Here is a 26,525-nt window from a genome sequence, read left to right as displayed (position 1 = left end):
ATGGAGAAATATGGGACGTAAAACGGGACAGGAAAGACGAAAAACAGAGCATCAGAAGGGGAAAACGGCGCAGACCTAGGCTTAAAACGAAAAGGAAAGGAGTTAAAAATAGTTATCAAATATACGAAAACTGGAAACTGAAAAAAATGGGAAAAAGACTGAAAACAAAAAAGAAAATAATAATGTGTGAAAAGCATGAGGAAAAACAGGACTGCAAATAGGCAATAGTGGAACAGGAAACGAAGCAAAATGGAAATGGGACAGAATAGAAGGAAAACAGGAGAAAAAGTGAAAACCTGGATGGAAAGTTAAACTAAAAACTAAGGAAAAGAGAAAAATGGAACAAAAAGTAGGGAAACGGGACTGTAAAAAAAGCAGAACAGAAATGAGGTCAAACTTGAGAGAGTATATGACGAAAAGTGTCGATTTTAATTTCAAATAAAAATTCGTTTTTAATTTCGAGTGTGACAAACAGAGAAAGGAGAGAAAAGGAGAGAAACCTAATAGAAAAGGAGGAAAAGAAAAGGAAAAAATACGAGAGCAGAAATATTGGGAAACAAGAACACAAAAAAGGAAAATGCAGAGAGAGAAATATGAAAACTTAAGACAATTGGGATGTAACGAGAGAAAAAAAAACAGGGTGTGACAGAAAAAGAAGAAATAAATAGCAAATTAGCAAATAGAAATAGGAAATTTCGGTCGAAAAAAGTAAAAATAAGTCAGTACGAGAGAGAAAATGGCCGAAAAGACATAGGAACAGTCGTGAAAGTGGCCTGAAAACAAGAAAAACGGAAGAAAAAAGGTGATAAACGGAACAGGACAAGAAAAACAAGGAAAACGAGACAAGAAATAAAATACAGAACATAAAACAAGAATAAAACGGGAGAAAAGGTCATACGCGACGCAAACGAAGAAATTTAAAACGAAAAACGGGAGATAAAAGATGAAAGCAGCAGGGGAAAAAGGCAGCCAAAAGCAGAATAAAAAGACAAAAGAACTAAGCATCCTAAAGAGGAAAGCAACACAAGGCTTAAACTGAGGAGGAAAGAATATTAAAATAGCATGGAGAAAACAGGACTGCAAATAAAAAATAATAGAACAGGAAACGAAGCAAAATGTAAATGAGACAGAATAGAAGGAAAACAGCAGAAAAGTGGAAAACCGGATGGAAAGTCGAAGTAAAAAATCAAGAAAAAGAGAAAAAATTTAAAAACAGGGCTGGAAAAAAGAAAAAGCCGAACAGAAAAGAGGTCAAACGTGCGAGAGCATAGGACGAAAAGTGTCGACTTTAATTTCAAATAAAACTTCGTGTCTAATTTCGTGTGCATGTTCGGATTGACGCAAAGTTGTAAGTTTAAATTGAATCAAATTCAAGTCTAATTTATCGTCAATTTCAAGATTTTGAAAATAATTCCTCTAATTTAATTTCGGCTCTGATTTCAAGTCTAATTTCATGTCCGTTGCCAAGCCTAATTTCAAGTCCGATTTCAACTTTGAGTTGAGGTTCAACTTGAAGTAAAATTTCAAATCCGATTGATGAGAAAGAAAATGAGGACAGACTGAACGAAAAGGGAGAAAAAACGAAATTAAAAACGAGAGAAACCTAATAGAAATTGTTGTGCGACTGTGTTGCATTAGATCAGAAACGACGTAGATATCTTGATAACGGGCTGGCTCAGCATTTCATGCGAAATGCATCACCTGATTTGGATAAATGCCCACAGTTGTAGAGGTAGTCAATCAAACTTTGATAGCTCACTGATTCGTTACGGCATAAAATAAAAGAGGACACACCACAATAGATCAAAATAATGATCGCGGTTGAATATTCCCAACATTGGGATAAAAGGAGAAAAAACAGCGTGACAGAAAAGGAGGAAAAGCAGTATTCAATAATAGGAAGAACGGAACAGAGAAAAAGAAGAAAAAAAAGAAACAGAATTAACAGGACAAAATACAAAAAAAAGGCAAGAAAAGAGGAAAAATGCAGCCTGAATATTAGGAAAAACAGAAGAAAAAAACGAAATGGACCAGAAGAGAAACCCAGAAAACCAGAAAACAAACAAAAATCAGGACTGGAAGGGGCAAAACGGGACAAGAAAAGAAGAGGAGTAAAACGAGACAAGAAAAGAGAGAAACCTAATAGAAAAGGAGGAAAAGTAAAGGAAAAAATACGGGAGAAATATTGAGAAACAAGAACACAAAAAGAGGAAAATGAAGATAAAAATATGAAAACGGAAGACAATTGGGATAAAACGAAAAGAAACATCAGAGCATGACAAAAAAGAGGTTTGTTTTCAATTATCGTCACTTGAACAGCTTGGGTCATTCGTGGCTTCTGCGGGGTTGGGATTTGAACTCGGGTCTTAGGCGTGAGGGGCTAGCCACTCTAATTCCGGGATTGACCCCTAAGGAAAGTGAGAACAGTAGTATTTAATTAAAGAACGAACGAAACAGAAAAAAAGAAAAAAACTGAGGAGGAATTAACGGGACAAAATACAGAAAATGAGACAAAATTAGCCTGAAAATTAGGAAAAATAGAAGAAAAAAGACGAAACGGATCAGAAATTAGAAGAAACAAGAGAAAAATCAGGACTGATGGGAAAAAGGAACAGGAAAAGAAGAGAAGGAGAAAACAGTAGGCAGAAAAAAGTAAAACGGCAGAAAAAGAAAAAAATCTTACGGAAAAGGTAGAAAAATACGAAAGAAAAAGTGGGAAAATGAGACAAGAAAGGGAAAACGGAACAGAAAACAAGAGAAACTAAAAGGAAACGGAAAAATAACAAGAGAGAAAAATGAAAACCGATAACGGAAACGAGGAGAACGGAAAAAGGGAACAAACAGTATATAAAAGGAGAAAGATGGGACAAAATGGGTAAAACGGATCAAAGAAAAATCCGAAAGGGGTTAGAAAAAGGCTTATAAACAAGAGAGCAAAAGAAAAAGTGAGTCAAAAACAGATTGAATGTGACAGAATAGACATAAAGCGGCATTTAAAAGAGGAAAAACAGACAAAGATAAAAATGACAAGGAAAAGAGATAAAAAGAGTTAGAAAAAAACGAAACGAAGAAAAGGAAAAAGGGAAGAAAAAAGACGGTAAATTGAAAGAAAACTACCAAAAATGAGTGATAACAGGACACAGTAAATGAACAAAATAGGGACAATGAAACATAAAACATAAGATAAGGTGTGAAAAACAAAAGGTGAGAGCAAAAACCAAGAAAACGGCACTGAAAAGATGAAAAACGGAACTAGAAAAGAGAAAAAGGAAACGAAAAGAGGTAATCTTCATATCAAGTAAAACGTCCGATTATGAGTTCAATTTCAAATCTTATTTAATTTTAATTTCAAGTCAAATTTAAATTCTGAATTTAGATCCAGTCTTAAGTACAATTTGAATTCCACCTTCAAGATAAAATTCTAAGTCTAATCTCAAGTCCAATTTAAAGCCAATTTTAATTCCAATTTAAGTTCAATTTCGAGCGTAATTTCAAATCCAATTTCATGTCCAATTTCAAATTTATTTTCAAATCCAATTTCAAGTCCAATTCCAAGTCTAATCCAAGTTCAATTTCATGTGTAATTTCAAGTAAAACGTCCAGTTCAAGTCACTCCAAATTAAAGTACATTTTCCAGTTCAATTTGAATTAAGGCTTCGAGCCCAATTTAGTCCAAATTCAAATCTAATTTAATACCCTATATCAAGTCCGATTACAAGTCGAATTTCAACTATAATTTATAGTTCAATTTCAAATTTAATTTTAAATGCAATTGCATCCCAAATTCTGGAGTTTTCAACTTAACCAGCCGGAAATTTTGTGATAAATAATCATTGATTCGCCAATCTACGATTACTCTACTTTCCAGGCCAAAACATTCTTCTGAAAAGTCTGGTGCCCCACCTTTTGCTTATGTCTGGGCACGCCAGTGGCGTGTCAGTCCAGCGAAAGGCTTTAATTTTGAAGACCAGCTTGAAACCAAGCAAACATGCTTGTTGGCCTCGATGGCAAGGAAAAATGATCAAATGAAGCGGATCGAACTGGTTGTAAACTGCTACAAATAGGCTATCAAATATTTAGAGTAGTCTAACGAACGGCAGGAAAAAACTATCGGGAAATCAGAATTTGTGTTTTAATCCGATGAAAGTTTCATTAATTTATGATACTGAATCAACTGTTAATGTATGTCCACCAAATTTTCTGGATTGATTTACAATTTTTCACAGATAATAGTAGATAAAGTAAGAAAAATTATCTTTTCTAGTAATTCAATATTTACTTTTTACCTGTATGACAGTAAATCACCACCCTAAGCAGCATTAATTAATTTATTTAATTATAACAGAGTCAAGCGAAGCTTTCTTAATCATCCCGATTGCACTTACCGAAGAACCTTCGTTCCGTCCATTGTTTTCGGAATCCGTTTTCCTTTTGTAATTGGATTTCCCGCGCTGGGTGGCGGGATTTATTTGCCAAACCTGTCGGGATCCCGAACCCATTAACTAATTGAATCAATTCGAGCGCCCAAAACAATTCTGCTAACATCAAAGGCAAAACCCTTTTTCCGATTGCGCTTACAACGACGACGACGACGACGACGACGACGGTATTTTGATTTTTGCCCTTACGCCATCCAATGGCCCCGCACCGAAAAGATTTGCTTATCCAATTCATATCTTTTCCCTCTGTTTTTCTTTTGTGCCTTTCTTTCAGGACACCGAGCTGTGCCTGTCGCTGTCGTTGGCTTTGCTGTTCATGAAACTGGCCTCGATGTGCTGGCTTTGCTGCTGCTGTCACCACGCCCTGGTACTGTTCCGATCCAGCACTAATCTCAATCCGAACCCCGAGCCGAGCATGGGTCGTGCCTTAGCACATTACAGGTAATTAGATTTTGCCTCTCGGCCATTTCTTGCACGTTGCTCGACACCACCCAGCCAGAGTAGCCGCACCGTAGCGCAGCCCAGCGGAGGTATCCTATTATTGAGGTTGATGTTAATTTGAAAATTGGATTTAAATCACTAGGACAACCCTTCTCCCCTGTCATCCCGAGCATGACGGCTCTTTGTCCAATGAATGTCAGCTGTCTATCAAACCGTTTAATCATGCCGGGCTCTCAACCCTATTCCTAACAGCTTAAATCAATTTTAATTTTTCACTTTCACATTGATTAATTAGATAAGCTTTTTGAAGGTCGACTTTCATTTTCGAACTCCCGTAAAGTTAAAACTGACACGAACAACTAAATCATTCTCGGAACTATCCATTGTGAGATAAACCCTTCTCAACCAGAGAATGTTCACTCAAAACGTACTAAAGAATTTCCTTCCTCAAACTGATGCTCAGCTGTATCATCACTGACGTAAGAATGGAGCGAAAACTTTTGAATGACCGTAAAAGTTCGCCTTCCAGCAACAATAATGACAATTTTATGAAAGAGTTGAAGTGAAAAGTTACAAAGAAGATGAAGGATCTGCAATGCCGTTGAACAGCACAGCAGAGCGGACATTTCATCGCCGTTCGTCGAAGGAACAACACAAAACATATTGAAAAACTTAACCGGAGCAGGTGGTTCCCCTTCTACCGGAACGGGAGTTTCGGAATCGATTTTGCCATTTTGTTGATGATTTTCTCACCTTCAAAGTTCTGGCGGAACAAAGTCGGAACCCGAGGACATTTCCTACGCATATTATGTATATAGCTTTTATCGATCCCATGGGACACGTAGAGAAAGCACTCACCTGGGTGGTGGAAATGTTTTGTAGCGTTAATCTTTTCTTCATTTTATTTTTTATGTTTTGCTTTGCTCCACAGTTTGCTGTCCTGGGGCTTTCCGCTGCTCATGCTGGGAGTAGCCGCCGCCTTCAAGTACAAGGAACGGGACGTAAAGGTAACCGGTGCCCAGGTGATCGCCCAAATCGTGCACGATCTGAATGGGGACAGCCATTGCTGGTGAGTAAATTCAAATCTCAGTGTAAACGTTTTATCGGTCGACGCTAATTTTTGGGAAACACAAAATTTTCGTAATATTTTTATCAATTTATCGAATTAAAAAATGTCATGGATTGACTTTCATTAACTATGCAATATGCAATACCAATAATTAATTACATTTAACATTTAACATTTAACATTTAACATTTAACATTTAACATTTAGCATTTAACATTTAACATTTAACATTTAACATTTAACATTTAACATTTAACATTTAACATTTAACATTTAACATTTAACATTTAACATTTAACATTTAACATTTAACATTTAACATTTAACATTTAACATTTAACATTTAACATTTAACATTTAACATTTAACATTTAACATTTAACATTTAACATTTAACATTTAACATTTAACATTTAACATTTAACATTTAACATTTAACATTTAACATTTAACATTTAACATTTAACATTTAACATTTAACATTTAACATTTAACATTTAACATTTAACATTTAACATTTAACATTTAACATTTAACATTTAACATTTAACATTTAACATTTAACATTTAACATTTAACATTTAACATTTAACATTTAACATTTAACATTTAACATTTAACATTTAACATTTAACATTTAACATTTAACATTTAACATTTAACATTTAACATTTAACATTTAACATTTAACATTTAACATTTAACATTTAACATTTAACATTTAACATTTAACATTTAACATTTAACATTTAACATTTAACATTTAACATTTAACATTTAACATTTAACATTTAACATTTAACATTTAACATTTAACATTTAACATTTAACATTTAACATTTAACATTTAACATTTAACATTTAACATTTAACATTTAACATTTAACATTTAACATTTAACATTTAACATTTAACATTTAACATTTAACATTTAACATTTAACATTTAACATTTAACATTTAACATTTAACATTTAACATTTAAAATGTAACGTCTCTATTCTCCATTCTGCCTTCTCTCTGCTCCATTCTACATTCTCCATTTTTTATTCTTTCTGATTTTTTAATTTAAAATTTTTTTTGAATGTAATTGACTTATTCATTCTATTATTTTTTAATTTTAATTTAGCCATTTTTGCGTTTTTCTTTCATCACTGGTTAAATTATATTTATTTCGAGAGCTTACCTTCTGCAATTTGATTTGTCCATTTAATGATATAACTTCTAATTTTCTCTACGTTTCCTTTCTATATGTCTGTTAGTTTATCTTTATATATTTCCTGTTGCATCTCTTTTAGGACAGCTTTAGCAGTTGTTGGCATCATCTATTTGATTTATATATTTATTTCAATTGCTTGGTCTTAATCGTTTTATATTGCCAATGATTAATTTATTTATTTCTCTTCTAACCGGTTTTATGCTCTGTATTTTTCAATGTTTTCTTTTATTCTTTTTCCATGTTGGTTCTCTTTTTAATCTTTTCTTCGGCATTCTTTTTTACCTCCTATTTTTTTTATTCTTTACCCTTTTTTAATTTATTTGTATTGAACCCTTTTGTTTATTTTTTTTGTCGGAAGATTTGACTACTGCGACCATTATTTTGATCTATTGTGGTATTTTTTTGTTATTTTGTGGTTTATTTTGTTTATTTACGATCAACCTTCTAATTTTATTTTTTTCTGATTTTAAGCAACATTTGTTTTCTTTTGATGTTTTACCTTTGTTATACTATATAACAAAGGTTTAGAAATTGGTCGAAAAACACGAAATTGATCCGAGGCCCGGAGGGCCGAATCACATATACCAATCGATAGAGCTCGACGAACTGAGCAATGTCTGTGTGTGTGTGTGTGTATGTGTGTATGTGCAGCTCATTTTCTATCGCCTGTTTCTCAAAGGTGGCTGAACCGATTTGACCGCTTTTACTTTTGTTTGAAAGGTATTATTGCCTAGTATATCACTATTGAATTGCATTGCTGTCTGACGTTTCGTTTAAAAGTTATAAGCAAAAATGTGAAAACTACGTGATACGCGTTTCTCCGGAACTACGCAACCAATTTGAACGATCTTAGTACCAAATGAAAGCTCTTGCTATTACTAAACTTTTTACCAAGTTTTATTGAAAACGGACAAGCAGTTTAAAAGTTAGCCTTAAAAAACCGGTTTTGACTAGGTACAATTGATCGCCTGTTTCCCAGAGTTGGCTGAACCGATTTATGCGCTATTATTCTCATTTGAAAGGTAATATAGCCTAATAGATCACTATTGATTTGTTTTTTGATTGGACGTTTAATTCAAAAGTTATGAGCAATTGTATACAACACATTAAAATTTACAATTATTTTCGACTATTTCATCTTAGATAATTTATCTAGTTTAAATTTTTTTGGCATCAAATTAGAGGTTTAATTGCTGCAAATATATCTGCAAAATTTCAGAAGAATTGATTTTGCCGGTCAAAAGATATTAACCCTTGAACACTCGCGCCAACTTTTGTAACACGGTTGCTCGCGGGAGACAATAGCCCAAAACCAAAAAAATGTGCGCATTAGAGTTTTGACTAGGAAAACCTGGTTTTAGGTTTATCGCACCTTTGGAAGAGTTTCTTGAAATTGCAAGCTCTATCGTCTGGTAGAATTTAAATTTTGATTAATCCCCCTAAAAGTGAAATAAAAAAAAAAAATTTCTTCAGTTTCAATATAACACATTGATGTGTTCTGTAAAGTTGAAGAGTATATTATTACAAGACACTTTGCTGAAGACAGTAACCTTCTATCTCTTCAGCGAAGAGAGAAAAATCTTATTTATTTGTCAAATCAGTTTTTCCATTTTAGCTCGTCTTGTAATTGTTGTATGACTTTTTCATGTTGTACTAATAGTAAAAATACACTACTTTGCTGAACATAGTATACCTCTATAATTGCTTGTTTAGGAACTGTAGAACTTTGATTATAAAAATATCCTAGTTTTGACCCCAAATTACTTGACTACCGACAGACGGATACATTTAAAACATTTTACTTTTGCTGATAGTTTTGTTGCATACAGACACTATTTTTCCATATGGAGAAACGAGAGAAAGTTCCAGCTGGGGCCTATTGCGGTACACCTCACATACTGATTGCTTCGTTTCTGTGATGTCAGTTTTTGCTGATCTATTTTGCCAACAGTTTAAAGTATTAATGCATTGAATAATTATGGTATTTTGCTCATAACAAGTTTATTGAAAAATATACGTTAGTTAAACATCAATTTGTAACTTTATAACAATATGGCATTCTAAAATCTACACGTGTTGTACAAAATACAACAGCGTGAGTAACCGAAGGTTAATAAAAATTGTTGAAAACTTTATTGAATCAATTAGAATGGCATTACAGTAAATTATGCATAGTTCAAAACCTTTAAACTAGACCTTTACTACGCAATGTATATGTTAAATAATAATATTTCCTCTTACAACTTACTTTTACTTGCATTTACTCAAATTAGTAACAACTTACTTATACTTTCTCAGCAATTTCATGAAAAAAGGATCTATCAAAATTTATAAGTGCTCCTATTTTGTTCAAATTTTGTAAACTTTTTCAATTGCCAAAAAAAATTATGTAAACAAACGCACTACACAACGTTAACGTAGATGCAGACCGTATAACAAAGGTTCTTTCACCACTAGGTGGATTAAATCGGGTTTTTTATAAGTTTTTTGTCAATTAATTATTTTTTAAATTTATTAATCCATATTTGCTTGAATTTTTATAATTGATCTTTCAATTTATTCACATACTTCTTAATTTTACGTTTATATTTTGTATTTCTGAATTCATGCTTCTTAGCTTCTTAGCTTCTTAGCTTCTTAGCTTCTTAGCTTCTTAGCTTCTTAGCTTCTTAGCTTCTTAGCTTCTTAGCATCTTAGCTTCTTAGCTTCTTAGCTTCCTAGCTTCTTTGCTTCTCAGCTTATCTTCCTATTTTCTTACATTATCTTCTTGACATTATATGCATTATCCTTGAACTTACATCTTTCTATCTTCTTATAATTTAGTTTAACAACAAAATTTTTTTATCTTTTAATCTCTCTATTTATTTTTTTGTATCTCTTTTTGCTTTTGCTTCCACCCTTTTATACCTTTTCTTTTAATCGTTTCATCACTTTTGTCTTTTTATCTTTGTATCCTTTTATTTTTCTATGTTTTTTCTAGCTTTGTATCCCTTTATCTTTCTACACATTTGTTTTTCTTCTGTCTTTTATCTTTCTATCTTTTAACTCTGTCTTTTATTTATTTTTTTATCTTCTATTTATTTGTCTTTATATCTTTTGTCTTCTATTCTTTTTGTTTTTCTTCTCACTGTCTTTTATCATTTTGCTTCTTTTATAATAGCTTTTCCCTGTTTTTCGTGTTTCTTTATCTATTTAATGTTGTCTTTTTATATTTTTTATTTCACTGTCTTTTTATGCATTTGATTTTTTATCTTTTCGTCTTTTGATCTTCATCTTCATCTTCATCTTCATCTTCATCTTCATCTTCATCTTCATCTTCATCTTCATCTTCATCTTCATCTTCATTTTTATCTTTATCTTTATCTTTATCTTTATCTTTATCTTTATCTTTATTTTTATCTTTATCTTTATCTTTATCTTTATCTTTATCTTTATCTTTATCTTTATCTTTATCTTTATCTTTATCTTTATCTTTATCTTTATCTTTATCTTTATCTTTATCTTTATCTTTATCTTTATCTTTATCTTTATCTTTATCTTTATCTTTATCTTTATCTTTATCTTTATCTTTATCTTTATCTTTATCTTTATCTTTATCTTTATCTTTATCTTTATCTTTATCTTTATCTTTATCTTTATCTTTATCTTTATCTTTATCTTTATCTTTATCTTTATCTTTATCTTTATCTTTATCTTTATCTTTATCTTTATCTTTATCTTTATCTTTATCTTTATCTTTATCTTTATCTTTATCTTTATCTTTATCTTTAGCTTTATCTTTATCTTTATCTTTATCTTTATCTTTATCTTTATCTTTATCTTTATCTTTATCTTTATCTTTATCTTTATCTTTATCTTTATCTTTATCTTTATCTTTATCTTTATCTTTATCTTTATCTTTATCTTTATCTTTATCTTTATCTTTATCTTTATCTTTATCTTTATCTTTATCTTTATCTTTATCTTTATCTTTATCTTTATCTTTATCTTTATCTTTATCTTTATCTTTATCTTTATCTTTATCTTTATCTTTATCTTTATCTTTATCTTTATCTTTATCTTTATCTTTATCTTTATCTTTATCTTTATCTTTATCTTTATCTTTATCTTTATCTTTATCTTTATCTTTATCTTTATCTTTATCTTTATCTTTATCTTTATCTTTATCTTTATCTTTATCTTTATCTTTATCTTTATCTTTATCTTTGTATTTAAAATTTCTTTGTTCTTTGTATCTTTTTGTTGGCCTATTTTTGATCTTTTGGGCTATTTAATTATTGTTTTTTTGTCTTTTTATTGTTCTGTTTCTCTATGTGTTTGTCATTTTGTAATTTTCTTCTTGAATTGTTTTCTTGCCATCTTAACCCTCCGTTACTCGCGCTGTTGTATTTGGTACAACGCCTGTGAACCGTCAACTGTATCTTGGTATACCTCGGGATTCCAGCAAACTTGATCTGCAACCCAAGATCTTTCAAACGGTGGAAAAAGCTTCGTAGGTTTTTCACCAAGTGGAATTAGTACTCGAGTGAATTCTGTTAAGTTTTAGCATGCCTATAAATAGAACTTTGCGTAAGTAACGAAAGGTTAACGTCCAGTCTTCCTGTTTCATTGTTTACCTGTCGTCTAGTCTATTTTTTCTTCCTGTCTATTTACCCCAGCTTTTCGTTCTGATTTTCATTCTTTTCAATTCATTCTGGTCTTTTTATTTTCGAGTTTACTTTTTTATCTTTTCCTTTAATTTTGTTATCTATTTGTCCGATTTTTTAATCATTTTTACTTTCTATCTTCTTGACCAGTTTTCGGTTTTTATTGTTTACTAATATTTTCTTTTCTGGTCGTTTTGTACGTTTTTCTACTCTTCTTATCATTTGGTTTTCTTTTCCAATGTTGTTGTTTTCAGTTTTCATCTTCGTCGTTTTCCTTATCTATTTGCCTTCATTTCTCACCTTCTTTTCCTTACGATGTCATACAACGACAGACGATGTCATATGAACTTCGCGCTTTATTATCGTCGTTGTTCATTATTCTAGCTTTTCAATGTACTTTTGATTTCATTCGTCTTATCTACTTTTCTGTTCGTTTTTAATTTAATCTTTTTGTCTTGTATTCATCTTTCTGCCCTCTTATTCTTGTCTTCTCTTCCTATCTTGTCTACTTTTCCGATTTCTTTAAGTCTTATTCTCTTATCTGTGTGCCTACTTTTATTCTTTTCTTTTTGTCATTTTATCTCTTGCTCTTTTGGTCTTTTTGTTTTTTTACCTTTTGGTCTTTTGTATTTTTGTCTCTTTTCTTTGTGTCTTTCGGTCTTTTGGTCCTTTTTCTTTTGGTCTTTTGGATCTTTGGTCTTTTGATCTTTCGGTCTTTTGGTCTTTTGGTCCTTTGGTCTTTTGATCTGTTGGTCTTTTGGTCTTTCGGTCTTTTGGTCTCTTGATGGTTTTTTGGTCTTTTGGACTTTTGATCTTTTGGTTTTTTGGCCTTGTGATCTTTTGGTCTTTTAAACTTTTAGTCTTCTGATCTTTTGCTCTTTTGGTCTTTCGGTTTTTTGCTCTTTTGGACCTTTGGTATTTTGATCTTTTGGTCCTTTGGACCGTTGGTCTTTTGCTATTTTGGTCTTTCAGTCTTGTGGTCCTTCGGTCTTTTGGTCCTTAGGTCTTTTGGTCTTTCGGTCTTTTGGCCTTTCGGATTTTTTTGGTATTTTGGTCTTTTGGTCCTTTGGTATTCTGGTCTTTTGGTGTTCGGTCTTTTGGTCTTTTGTTCTTTAAGTTCTTTTGGTGTTTTGGTCTCTTGATCTTTTGATTTTCTGGTCTTTTGGTCATTTGGTCCTTTGGTCTTTTGGCCAAACTCGTGATTTTAGTCATGACCTTGAAATGCGGTCAGGCATATATAAACATATTTTTTTTGAAACGATGATTCTACAATTGATGAAGGGACGGTAAGGGAAAGTAATGAAGGATGTTTTGGGAATGGGCGGAAGAGTGGAAAGGAAGGTGGGGGGGGTAATAGGTAGCTACGCTTAACAAGTTGTCGTTGTGAGTCCTATCTTTTTCTTCCTTTGGTCTTTTGCTATTTTGGTCTTTCAGTCTTGTGGTCCTTCGGTCTTTTGGTCTTTTGGTCCTTTGGTCTTTTGGTTTTTTGGCCTTTTGGTCTTTTGATCTTTTGGTCTTTATGTTCTTTTGGTCATTTGATCTGTTGGTCTTTTGGTCCTTTGGTCTTTGGTAATGTGGTTTTTTAGTCTTCTGGCCTATTGATCTTTTGGTCTTTTAAATTTTTGGTCTTCTGATCTTTTGATCTTTTGAACTGTTGGTCTTTTAGTCTTTTGATCTTTTAGTCCTTTGGTCTTTTGCTATTTTGGTCTTTCGATCTTTCAGTCCTGTGGTCCTTCGGTCTTTTGATCTTTTGGTATTTTGGTCTGTTGATCTTTTGGTCCTTTGGTCTTTTGCTATTTTTATCTTTCGGTCTTTCAGCCCTGTGGTACTTCGGTCTTTTGGTCGTTTGGTCCTTTGGTCTTTTGGGCTTTTGAACTTTTGGTCTTTATGTTCTTTTACTCTTTTGGTCTGTTGGTCTTTTGGTCCTTTGTTCTTTTAATCTTTTGGGCTTTTGGTCTTCCGCTCTTTTGGTCTTTTATTCTTTGATAATTTGGTCTTTTGGTCTTTTGGTCTTTTGGTCTCTTGATGGTTTTTTGGTCTTTTGATCTTTTGGTCTTTTGGTTTTTTGGCCTTGTGATCTTTTGGTCTTTTAAAACTTTGGTCTTCTGATCTTTTGGTCTTTTGGTATTTGGTAATGTGGTTTTTTGGTCTTCAGGCCTTTTGATCTTTTGGTCTTTTAAACTGTTGGTCTTTTAGTCTTTTGATCTTTTGGTACTTTGGTCTTTTGCTATTCTGGTCTTTCGATCTTTCAGTCCTGTGGTCCTTCGGTCTTTTGGTCTTTTGGTCCTTTGATCTTTTGGTCTTTTGATATTTTGGTATTTTGGTCGTTTGTTCCTTTGGTCTTTTGGTCTTATGGTTATTTGGTCTTACGGTTATTTGGTCTTCTGGTCTTTTGGTCATTTGGTCTTTTGGTCTTCCACTCTTTTGGTCTTTGGTAATTTGCTCTTTTTGTTCTTTCGGTCTTTTGGTCTCTTGATCTTTTGGTTTTTTTGGTCTTTTGGACTTTTGGTTTTCTGGCCTTGTGATCTTTTGGTCTTTTAAACTTTTGGTCTTCTGATCTTTTGGTCTTTGGTAATGTGGTTTTTTGGTCCTTTGGCCTTTTGATCTTTTGGCCTTTTGGACTTTCGGTCTTTTGGTCTTCTGGCCTTCTGGTCTGCAGGTCATTTGGTCTTTTGTTCTTTTGGTATTCTGATCTTTTGGTTTTTTTGTTTTTTTTTGTCATTTTGGTATTTTTATCTTTGCGGTATTTAACCTTTCGTCGTTTACCATTCTGCTTCCATCTTTTCGTCTATTTGTCTTTTCACTTTTCTATTTTCCGACTTTTCTATGTTTCATTAATCTATAATTTTGTCAATTTATCGTTCTGTCTTTCAATATTTATGCTTATTTATCTTTTCGTCTTCGTTAGTTTACTGATCTTGCCGTTCTCTTATCTTACTATCTTCTTATCGTTTCGTCGACTTTATTATTCTTGTCTAAAAAAGGTAACAGGAAAAGCTATTGTTACCGTTTAATTCTACTACCTGATCTAATTATCAAATGAAGATTCGTATGTCGATCATGACCTAGACCTAGACTGTACATGTCTACTTCTCTTGTCTTTTCGTTCTGCTCTTCTGATCTGTTCATTCTACTTTTTTCAATCTTTTCATCTTTCTTTTAAAGATTTTCAATTCTTTTCATCTACTTTACTTGTTCTACTTGTTTACTTGTCTATTTTTGCAATCTATTCTGGTTTTCCTTTCTTTTCTTACTGCTTCTTTTTATCACTACACTTTTCTGTTCGTATTGTTTTGTTTACGCCTTATCTTGTTCTATTATCCTCTTGTGTTCTTTTCTGCTTGTTTGTTGTATTTATTTACATATTTTTATTATATTTGGCCGATTTTGCTAAGTTTTATGTCTGCTTTTCTTATCATTCCGTCTATTTTTTGATCTTGTTGTCTACTTTTCCCATATTTTTGTCTAATTTACTGATTTAGTCTGCTTTTTTGTCCTTTCGTCCACGTTTTCAACTACTTGTATACTCTCAAGTTTTATTTTTCACGTTTTTTTTCGAGTGAACGCGGTGGTTATGACAAGTTTTGAATTAACACGGTTTTTTCGCTTTTTTTTAAACTAACGCGTTTTTTACATCATTTTTCGAATTCACAGGGTTTTTTCAGAGATATTTGAAATTCGAACGGTTTTTCGACGACTTTTGGATTTTAAATAGCTCTTTCGGTTATTTTTTAATTGACGCGGTTTTTCTACGATGATGTTTGAATTCACGCGGTTTTTACAACTTTTTTCGAATTGAAACGGTTTTTATCCCCGGTGTAAAAAAACAGTTGAGTGTATTTTTACCTTCTTGCCTACTTTTTTTGTTGTATAATTTTGTCTACTTGTCCACAGTTCTTGATTTCTTTTATCGTTTTTTTTCTTATCTTTTTGTCTTCTTTATCACATTCTTTTCTCTACAGTGTTATAGCTTTGTGCTTTATTATCTTTGTGGTTATCATATTTCCCACTTCGTTTTTCTTTTGCACTTTTTCATCTTATGTACTTTTCAGTGTTTTTCTTATCTTTTCTTTCCTTTCTTGTTTCTTATCTCCTTGTCGTCTTGTCTACTTTTCTTCTCTTCCCTTCCACTTATCTCAGATTTTTGTGTGCTTGTCTTACTTTTATTCTTATCTACTCTCCTTGAATTCATATCTACACTCAAGTCTTTTTTTACACGGTTTAGTTTTACGATTTTGAATTAACGCGGTTTTTAATGACGATTTTTGAATTAACGCGGTTTTTTTTAAATCATTTTTCGAATTAACACGGGTTTTTCAGCGATTTTTAAATTCGAGCGGCTTTTTTGACGATTTTGAACTAACGCGGTTTGTTACATCGATTTTTGAATTAACACGATTTATTTTAGGACGATTTTCGAATTAACGCGGTATTTTTAAACGGTTTTTTTACACGGCGCGTATCCCCCATGTAAAAAAAGACTTGAGCGTACTATACTTATTTTCTTGTCTGCTTTTCTTATTGTCTAGACTTCTTTTCTTATGTTCTTATGTTTATCTTTTTGTCTACGTTATTGTCTTCTTGTCTACTCTCCTTATCTTCTGCCTATTTCTCCAATTTTCTCCAAAGTCCATTTTTAATCTACTCGACTACTATTTTTATTATTTTGTTCAACATATGATTTTCTTTTCTTCTTTTTTCGTCTTCGTATTGTCTTATTGCCATGTTGTCCCACGTTTTTTTCTTTATGGGTCATATTTGTGCGCTATATATTTTTGTAGTTCATTACTTTTTATTATTATTCTTCTGTACTTTTTTTTCTTCTTATCTTGGCTTTCTTCTTGTCTGTCTTATCTTTCTTATCTTATCTACTTTTCTCATCTTTTCCCTTCTGGTCTTCTCGCCTACGCTGTTTTTTTTTTGTTTGTTGTTTGTTTGTTGATTATAGTCACTTTAACAGCTTAGGTCATTCGTGACTTCTGCGGGGTTGGGATTTGAACCCGGGTCCTCGGCGTGAATGCTAACCACTACGCCGGGATTGACCCCACGCCTACGCTGCTTACCTTTTGTCTATACTTATCAACTTGTCTTCTTTTAATTGTTCATCTCATCTTTTATTCACATTTAGTTTTCTAATTTTCTTGTCTTCTTTTGTTGTCTTCTTTTGTTGTATTCTTTTCTTTTTATCTTCCTGTTTTTCCTTTTATTTTTCATTATAATGCAAACACTGTTACTCTGATTGTCTATGTTTTCATTTTCAATAAGAAACATAACGAAAACATTGCAGTAAGAGAAAGCATTAGAAAATATTAAACTACAGAATTTACACAATAAAGCAACTTCATCGCGTTTAAACTGATGGAGTTATAGGGTTATTCTTTAGTTGCTATTTACAGACTCAAAGTAATCAGCCAAAACGTTACTGGTCACATTGACATTGGACAGCTAAATAAATAACCTACAGGCTTACCACCCCCGTTGAAATAAATTGAGGTCCAGTCGGCAGGTTGCTATATTTAACCTAAAGTTTCACATCTCTTTCCCCTTTCCGGCTTTGTTTATGACCACATAACTTTTACCTAAATAGTCAATGAACCATGAAACCCTCAACACTAGATTCTATAGCTTTACCCTCAAATAATCGTCGCCCAGCATAGTAGAGCAACATCGTTTGACATTTTATCTGTTCGGTAGATTGCAGCATATTTTCTCATTCACACTCAAATGCCGAAATAAATTGCATCAAGCTGTCAGCTTGGAGTAGAATTATTTCGTACCGTTCTCAAATATAAATTTTTGCCCCGAAGAGCCGTCCGACCGGCCGAGTGCCCGAAACGCAAGCCTCATAATTAAATTTTATTCAATTTTCTATCTTTTTCCTTCGCCATTCGGACCGACCGGTTTGCCTCCTCACGCCGTTGGACCGACGTTGGACCGCGCAGGCTGATGGAAGGACCGGCCTACGTTTGGGGCTTTCTCGTGCCGGCCGTGGTGCTGCTGTTCGCCGGGTTCTACCTAGCCTGCCAGGGCGGGGGAGCAGTCAAGATAGCGGCCGCACTGCAAGTGGACTCCCGTGCCAAGAACAAATTGGTCAAAAAGCGAGGACTCCAGATTGGACTTTTTTTCAAGGTAAGTGTTCCCTGAGCTGCATGAAATGTTTATTTTCCCGTGCTCGCAGCAGTGTTTGCTCCAGTGAAACAGAGCTAGTTGGGGGGTGGGACATTTTGTGGTGGTAGGCAATGGATGCGTTTATTTTCGGCTTATATTGGCACTTGTGTTTCAATTTGACCACGTGGATGGACAGGCTTGTTCTGGCGGATTCGAGCTGAGGAAACTGTTTCGCCTCTTTGGCTCTTACGGGTATTTGACTCTGCTGGGCCAACGACATGCTCCGCTTGGTGGATAAAATTTTTAATAAACGAACCGATGAGTTGATTGATCGAGGGAACTTTACGTGATTATTTTTCTATCAAGCCTTCTGGGACATTAGGGATTGGAAAAATGATTTTCCGTCGGTGTTATCATAAATTGAACAAACCATTATGAATGACTTCCATATAATTTCAGGCCCAAAAGAAAAGTTTATCCATATCTGAAAATGACATCTCTCCAGCATTTTCTATTGAATAAGTTAGTTATGGGCTGCGGAAACTAATGTCCCATTGGAGGAAGCACTCCAGCCCAGCCAGCCGACGCCATCAACCACACTAATGGAAAGCGAAACTTATCATTGAGTTCGTACCTTTCTACAATAGTCTACCTCTAATAGATACGGGTGGACAGTTGTTCGGTCACAGGGCAATTTATGACTTACGGCCACACCTTTGCGCTTCCTTCCTGGCAGTACAACTTGACCGAGCAAAACAGTAAAAGTTAATCATTCATATATTCCCCAGGCTCGAATGCCACTTTCGCACACGTTCGCTATACCTACTACTGCATGCTGTTGTGGTGGAAGCCAGGCCAATCCCACCCCGCCGCGCCACCCAGAGTGAGTTGCCGGAAAAGTTAGTCTCCTATTTCGAGCGGTATCGATTCGGCTCGGTTCGGCTCTATGCGGTGTCCCTCCGAATTCCGAAACTATTTTCTATGTGAAAGGTGTGTGTGTGTGTGGGTCTATGTGTTGAAATAATAAACCATAGAAGAGAAACAATTTGCTCGGGATTGAAATGTGACCTTCTCGCTTCCTTAAAAAGGAAAAAATTTTTTTTCCGCCAGTCATTCGTCTTACCGGTCTTACCGTCTCTGCGGTGTAACAGCGAAGAGGTTTAGCCCAAATTGGTGCTTCGCGTGATTTCCATTCATTTCGTGTGCCAGTGCCAGCCGGAAGGGCTCGGGGAGCGAGTAGTGCAGCGGGAGTGGTAGAGTAGAAATTATGGTCCCATAAATCAGCCCAAAAAGGGGTGGGGGAATGAACAGTGCTGCGAATGAAAACTTTTTAGACTTGCATTTTTTTAAATGAAGAATGGCTTCGATTGCTGTTAGTAGAATTCTTCGGGAAAGTTTCCTTTAGCAAAGATAGGAACTTTTGCGAAACAATTTTAGCGTACGGTATTTACAGCACAGCGTAGAGATTTTATCGACTACAAGTTTATGGTTTTGATATTTTGCTATTTTTCGCGAGAAACTAAAAATAGCAGTCTATTTTCGCGGGTTTCTGAAATTAAACCGGTGTATATCAGTAATCAACTGATGTATTTTTAAACACAGCGGTTAATGGAACTATCCAGTGTTCATGAGCTTTCCAACAAGAGAGCTTATTCTTTCGCCTTCATTTCAGTTTTAACTATCCATTCTGGTAACTCGACCATTATGAGTGTATAATAAAACTAGACTTAAATCAAATTTATTATTGACGTCACATAACTGAATTTTTTTATTGTGTCCGTGCAGTTCATTTCTATGCTGCAAATAAGTAGATGTGAAGAAACATTTCTGTTTACATATTTTATCTTTATTGTATTTTAAATGGATACTTGATAGGCCGTTTGCACCCTCGGTGTGCTTCACCAGCCTGTTGAGGATCCTTCTCAAGCACCTTATCCGCGGTATCTAGTAGACAGATCGGCCTGTATAACGACGGGACGCCCGGAGGCTTTCCCGCCTTTGGCAAAAGAACCAACCTCTGTCGCTTCCATCTATCTGGGAAAAAACGTTCGTCCAAATATTTCTGCATTACTGCTCTGAATAGTTCGGGGGCCTCCTTGATAACCGCTTTAACGACCATGTTCGGGATGCCGTCCAGTCCCGGTGCCTTGCTCACCTTTAGGAATTGAGCCACCCCAGCCTCCAAGCCGCCTGCACTATGGTCTGAGATACTGCAACGTCGGACGTGGAGCGACTCAGCGGCCGGAGACCAAGGTCTTGGCTCATGGCGCGGAAACAGACCCTCTACGATCCGCCCCAGAACCTCTGGTTTTGACCATCACGATGCTATAGGCGTCACCCCACGGCATTGGCACTAGTACACAATCTCTCAAAGCAGGCTCGTTTGCTGACTTTAATTTCACACTTGAGCGCCACCTTTGCCAGGCCGCATGGCGCTCTGCCCTGTCCTAGTCCAACCGGACTCTTTGCACCCTACGTCTTGCGCGGAGACATTCCCTGCGAAGGTTTGCTATCGCATCCGTCCACCAATAAACTAGTTGCCTTCCATTTCTACAATGACCTTTCCTAGGCATAGTAGCGTCACACGCACGCGAAAGTACCGCTATTAAATCATCGGCGCTTGAGTTGAGCATAATGCGTTCATCGCGCTCTCGTCGAATCACTTCCGCAAAGGCTTCGGGATCAAAGTATGATGTTTTCCATCCGCAGGTGATGGAAATGTTGTTTCTACTCGCCACTTCCGGCCTTGTCCTATGAGCAACGCCGTACGTCGACGACTCATGGCCCGCACCTCCACTTGTCCTGCACAGATGGCTTCTGTCTGGCCTCTTACAGCTCCAGGGCTTGTGCCCTTGCTCAAAGCACCCGAAGCAGACCTCCGGCTGCTAGAACACGCTTAGGGGGCATATGGACCATCCCATCTTCAGCTTAGCCACTTTCAGTGCAGTGAAATTAGGCCCCGCTGCTTTGGAATGGGTCGTTAGATCATATGCCCAACGACACGGCTCAGTTTGTTAGCCGATTGTTTACGGAAGTTTGGATCAAATGGGCACTTAGCACTTCCGAACCAATGACATCTCCAGGTCCGAATGGTATTCTACTAATTTTCTTACAGAAAATGGACGGCAGAAAGTAGAGGGGGTAAGAGAAAATCATGAATAAGGTTTCAGCCTAATAAACCTGACATCAACGCTTCTTCGGTTAATAGAGAAAATCTCAGATAACTATACCCGCAATGAATTTTTAAAGATTGGGAGATTAACATAGATGGGGATTAACATAGATACCAACACGGTAAATCGTTAATTGAGAAAACGCTCAAATATCAAGAAACGGCACTTTTTGCTTCTCCTGATATTGGAGGAGCTTTCGATTACACATCCTCCGTATCAATTATTCCAGTTTTCTTTCCAAACAGAATTGACCACACTACAATGCACTGGATTTAAGCAATGCTTTCGAGTAGAGAAATCCCATCATAATTGGCAAACATCGGTCACGATTTCGGTGGTCAAAGGATGTCCATGAGGAGGAGTTTTCTCCACCTTGCTTTGGTCACTGGTGGGAGCTAATAGACTAAACAGTTAAATCTACTGTGTATCTACTCAAATCAGTGTTGCGAAGCCCACACTCATGTGGTCTAATTTTAGGCATCCCTTTAAAACTCCCGATCTTATTTCTTCATGCGCTGCAGCGCGGTTTTGCGAGTGTGTGTTTAAGTAACAGCTACAGTCATCGCTCGTCGTTCGTCGTTGCAGCTCGATCTGCTGATACCGATTACTCACGACGGCTCGTACTCCCGCCCGTGAGTTGAATCTGGGGCGAAGATGCAGAAGTAGAAGAAGAGAGTAATGCAAAATTTGTATCCCAGTGCGACACCAGCCTCACGGGCCGCTGATTCCCCACGAATTTTTTGGCTCGGAAATAAGCTATGCAGGATCACGATGTGAGAATGCGCGTGCGCGAGTGTGTGGATAGCAGAATGTCTGCACGCAGCATCTGCGACTGTTTCTTTTACGCCTGCGTGAGCAGCGTAAGCGTTGAATGCTATGTTATTCATATTCTTTCGCGTGTGAGTAGGCATGGTTGGGTTAAATCCTACAGTAGTTTAAAAGTATGTACAGTAGTAGTTAGTTAAGTGTTAGGATGTAAACATGACTCTCTATAACTATAATAGCCCACGTCCTACATGCGACCCTTCGACGTAATCCGCTCGGTCCGTGGATTGATTTGAGGGGAATTTTGCAATAACGGAATGGGCACCAATATACAATTTAGCCGTGACTTCTCCTACGCGCTGTGGAGTTGAATATTTCCGATATGAACGCAGGGCGAGTCTTGAAAAGTGATAGTTGAGTCCGTAAACTGTGTAGAACAATTGGAGCCTGCCCCAAAAAACGATTATTAAGACAGTCACAATGGACGTTTAACCCAATTCCGTTGTAGCATACAAAAAGAGCCTCGCTACTGAATCTGCACAGGGCCTCGCGCGTTACAACGCCGGCTCTGGTCGGGGCCGGCGCTTCCCTTAAGCAAAACAAGCAGCTGCTTGGAGCGCCACTTCGAGGGGGCGCCATTTCGGCTACATTGGAAAAACTGAAGAATTAAATAAATACGTGGCTAATATAAAACTCTCCTCCTAGCAGCATAGAGCCAGGACAGCTCGTATTGTATCTGGAGTTTCTTTCCGCTGTTCTTTGGGCCTGGGCTACTGTTCTGGGTCGCCAATTCGTTGAGCGTCTCGACAGAAGCAAATTGGCTTCAACCTGGTCGAGCCATTTAGCACGTTGGGTCCCGCTATTCCTAATAGTGATGGAGGTCTTGAAAAGAAATGATTTTACTGCACAGTCGTCCGGCATTCTTGCGTAGTGACCGGTCCACTGTTTTCCCTCGGTTTTCGCCAGATCTACTATGCGGATCTCTTTAAGTTTATGGTTCATACGCCTACACTATTCTCCGCTTTTCATTTGTACTCCGCTAAAAAAATCGAGTTGCAGTGCTACAAAATTACCGTCATGATTATTCTGATGAAAACCTATTTGCAACAAAACTTAACAATTAAAACACTCAGATAAGCGGGGTGGGAAGGTCGTATTGACGCTATTAAATTATTTAGAAATGTTTCGGGAGTTATTTTTGAATCTCTTCAAAATCAGCAATCAGCAGATTCATCTTTCGATGAAGCAGCAAGGTATGAGGACGAAGTTTCTGAAGCAACAGAGATTCTGAATCGAACTTTTTTGTTTTTAAAGGTTTATCATTCTGATAATGGCTTTCAAAAATCCGACAATTATGCAAGAGAAATGGCGGGTAAATGTGACTTTGACGTGTCGCTTATTTTCGAAGATTGAATCCGCTCCTGCCACAAGAAGAAACTTTTTTATATATCGCAAATGACGAACCGATTCTGGTCTGAAATTTAAAATAGAAAGCTTTAACTCTGTTTTAGATACTGCTATCAATTCTATTGAAACACTTTTTTAAATTGTTAAATGTACTAGAAATTAACATTTATTTATTTCCATTGAGCAATTTTGCTAGGAAAGTTGCTTGTTGAATCTTGTATTTCAAGCGTATTGAAGTTCAACAACCGGCAGTGATCGCCATACGGCGGCAGATTTACGGGGTCGTTGCATGATAGGTTCCTGTGAGCAAGACGAATAAACCGTTTTTGCACATGTTCTAGCCGTAGCGTCCGAGATAGAAGATAATGATACTACACCAATGAAGCATTTTCAAGGACTTTACCCTTATTTTTACGACTGAATTCCAAGGGCACCATTTTGAGGATTGGCTTGGAGTGACAAATTGGCTAGGTCACCACTACTTCACACTGCTCCTTAGAAGTTCGTGCTACTTCTCCCGCTTCAGTGATCTCATCCAGGTTTTATAAGCCGGAAAGTCATCTCAAGCGTTAGTGCACGGATCTGTACGCTGTCGCCGAGGACCTTTTCTGCCAGCTCTTTGTAGGTAGAACCCTTCTTAGTGGCATCATTTTCGAGCTCAAGGATCATGTCGCCCGTGCAAGAGCAGCGGATACTCTGCACATCCGCGCCAAGACCCTTCAACTGATCGTCCCCGGACTCTCATACAAATAAAATAGAAATTTTTGCGTAACTCAAAACCTAATCGAACTCGAGAAATTTTAGACTCTTTCATAAAACATTAGTCAATAACAAGACAACCAGAAACTAGGCGAGACGTACACAGGAGTCAGGGCGAGACGGACACAGGCCGCGAGTTTTGCCGGCGACCTGCCGTCGGAAGCGCCGGCCACTGCTTGGGGGGAGGGGGGCAGCCGAAGTTTGTCGGGTCAGCTAGTTAATGTATAAATATCAATATTACTAATTGCAAGAAAAATTGTACCGTCCAAAGTGCGATATCGCTCATAAAAGTAAAAGTTTCGGTATCTTCAGCGTACTTTTTCGTTACATTCCAAGCAATAAGTGCGCCGAAGAGACCGAAAAGATTTAAGCTAAAATTGCACTTTTATGAACGATTGCGCACTTATTGATTGGACAATTCTCCTTGCAATTTACAATATTTTGAGCAAACGAATATTTTTAGCAAAATCTATTCAGCGATTTATAATGCAAAATATGTCACTTTTTGCAAATCTTCTTCGTGTAAATATCTCAGAATTCATATTACAGAACCGGTGTATAAGAAATATTGCAAGAAAAATCCTCACATCATGGTTATCTTGACTGTTGAGCCAAACCACCAACAGATTAGCGCAGAACTGATTTCAGTAATTTAATATATGAGAATTTACAAAATTAATTGTTTTTCATCAGTACCATGCTACAAAACTGTTATTTTGAAGAACTGCAAACCATAAAACCTATATTTTATTATTGCGTTTATATCGCGGTTATCTCGTAAAGCGCGTTATTACCACAATAGATCAAAATAATGGTCGTGTTCCGACAAAAAAAGGCGCGTTATTATCGCCGCTGCAGGTGGATTTCTTATAAGCGCCGCAATATATTAAACATACAGCTTAACACTAGGATATGACAATATTGTTGATGATGTAAATATAACTTTTTGGGCATTTCGTATAATCAATTAACAATCAACAATCAACAATCTCTCATAAGAAAAATTAATTCAAGTACAAAAACGTCTTGTTCTGGTTATTATACCCTATCAAGATGCAAACGGAAAAAAAGTGACGCCGTTCTGCGAGGGTATCCATAAAGAGTGGTTTGGAAACTGGAAACAGGATTGTTTCCTACGATCAGGAAAGCGACGTAGAATTCCTACACGAGCTGATAACGCTGTCAATGATACGGTTAACCTTACTGGAAATAAATCTGCCATTCATGATGAGCGGAACAAATTTGCTACGCCGCGCAAGTCTGGAACCGTAGTTAAAACTGTTCTAATCAAGCCAAAAATTGCACAGAATTGCGATGTTACGAAAGGTGATATTCGTGCAAATATTGATCCGATAGTTTTTTGTGTGAAGGCAGTTCGATATAAGGATGATGGCGAGGTTGCTGTCAAGCGGCGTCAAATATTTTGTCGGATAAATATGATATCACTGTACTGAAACCGCTTAAGCCCAGAGTAAAACTATTCGGTCTTACTGACACTCTCTCTGCTGATGAGATTTTGGATAAACTGAAAAAACAGAGCGACTTCCATGACTCTACCGATATAAAAGTTATCAGGCTGCTCAAGAATGATAGCCGCTTGACTGGGGCGGTGTTAAAAACTGATGCTGTGACGTTTGAGTACCTAATCAATCGGCAACGCGTCAATGTAGGATGGGATCGCTGTAAAGTGGTGGAGGAAATAAATGTGAATCGCTGCTACAATTGCACTGAGTTTGGACATAAGGCTGCCAACTGCGAAAAACCCGTCTGTTGCCCAAAATGTGCCGGTGACCACAAGGCCGGTTATTGTAAAGCAGATTTTGAAAAATGTGCCAACTGTGATCGAGCCAACAAGCAGCGGCAGACAACCCTTGACGAAATTGTGGACATTTACCATTCAGCTTGGAGCAGGGAGTGCCCAATCTTCAAAAAGCGCGCGAGAAATGCTAGACAAAAGATTGACTACTCCGTGTAGCAATCAATGGACCTACCCGACGATTCTTCGGTGGAGCACCGCTTTGTTTGTCAAGGTAAATTAAACCAAAGTATATGTTTAGCCGAAGCTGTACTAGATACTGTACACCCATTGAATCAGTCTCGACGATTCCAGTACTGCTCAGAACAACAAGGCTGCACATCTCTAATCCCCAAATTTGATGCTGAATCGGGCGAGTCTCCTTCCTCACCGCTTGATGTCGATGGGATCATCGCTGAGTCAGTCGTTTCACTTCGTCCAAATGCATCCAATTCGAACCGCAGCAACGTTACCCCTCTATGCGGTTTTTCTCGACCGACCTGTACCTGACAATTCTTCGGTGGAGCACCACTCTGTTTGTTCAGGTAAATTGCACAATAGTATATGTTTAGCCGAAGCTACGCAAGGTGCGGCACCCCCATTGAATGAATATCGACGATTCCAGAATCTCACATCAAATATCACAACTACGCCAGCTTTGCTCTCTAAGACGCCTTCGACAATCCCTGCTTGTTCCCGACTTCT

The 26,525-nt window shown here is 36.3% G+C and overlaps 1 protein-coding gene across 1 annotated transcript in view; it reads left to right on the top strand.

Moving 5' to 3' along the window:
- The window catches only part of LOC128743144 (cadherin EGF LAG seven-pass G-type receptor 1-like), a 117,049-nt gene that overhangs the window by 52,779 nt on the left and 37,745 nt on the right, over positions 1–26,525 (top strand). The window contains exons 3-5 of the mRNA XM_053839669.1: positions 4,714–4,880; positions 5,812–5,949; positions 17,756–17,942. Coding sequence (XP_053695644.1) covers positions 4,714–4,880; positions 5,812–5,949; positions 17,756–17,942 — 492 coding nt within the window. The remainder of the gene's footprint in view (positions 1–4,713; positions 4,881–5,811; positions 5,950–17,755; positions 17,943–26,525) is intronic.

The sequence above is a fragment of the Sabethes cyaneus genome, chromosome 3, assembly GCF_943734655.1.
Source record: "Sabethes cyaneus chromosome 3, idSabCyanKW18_F2, whole genome shotgun sequence".
NCBI classification, from domain to species: domain Eukaryota; kingdom Metazoa; phylum Arthropoda; class Insecta; order Diptera; family Culicidae; genus Sabethes; species Sabethes cyaneus.
This window is presented reverse-complemented; position numbering and strand designations above follow the sequence as displayed.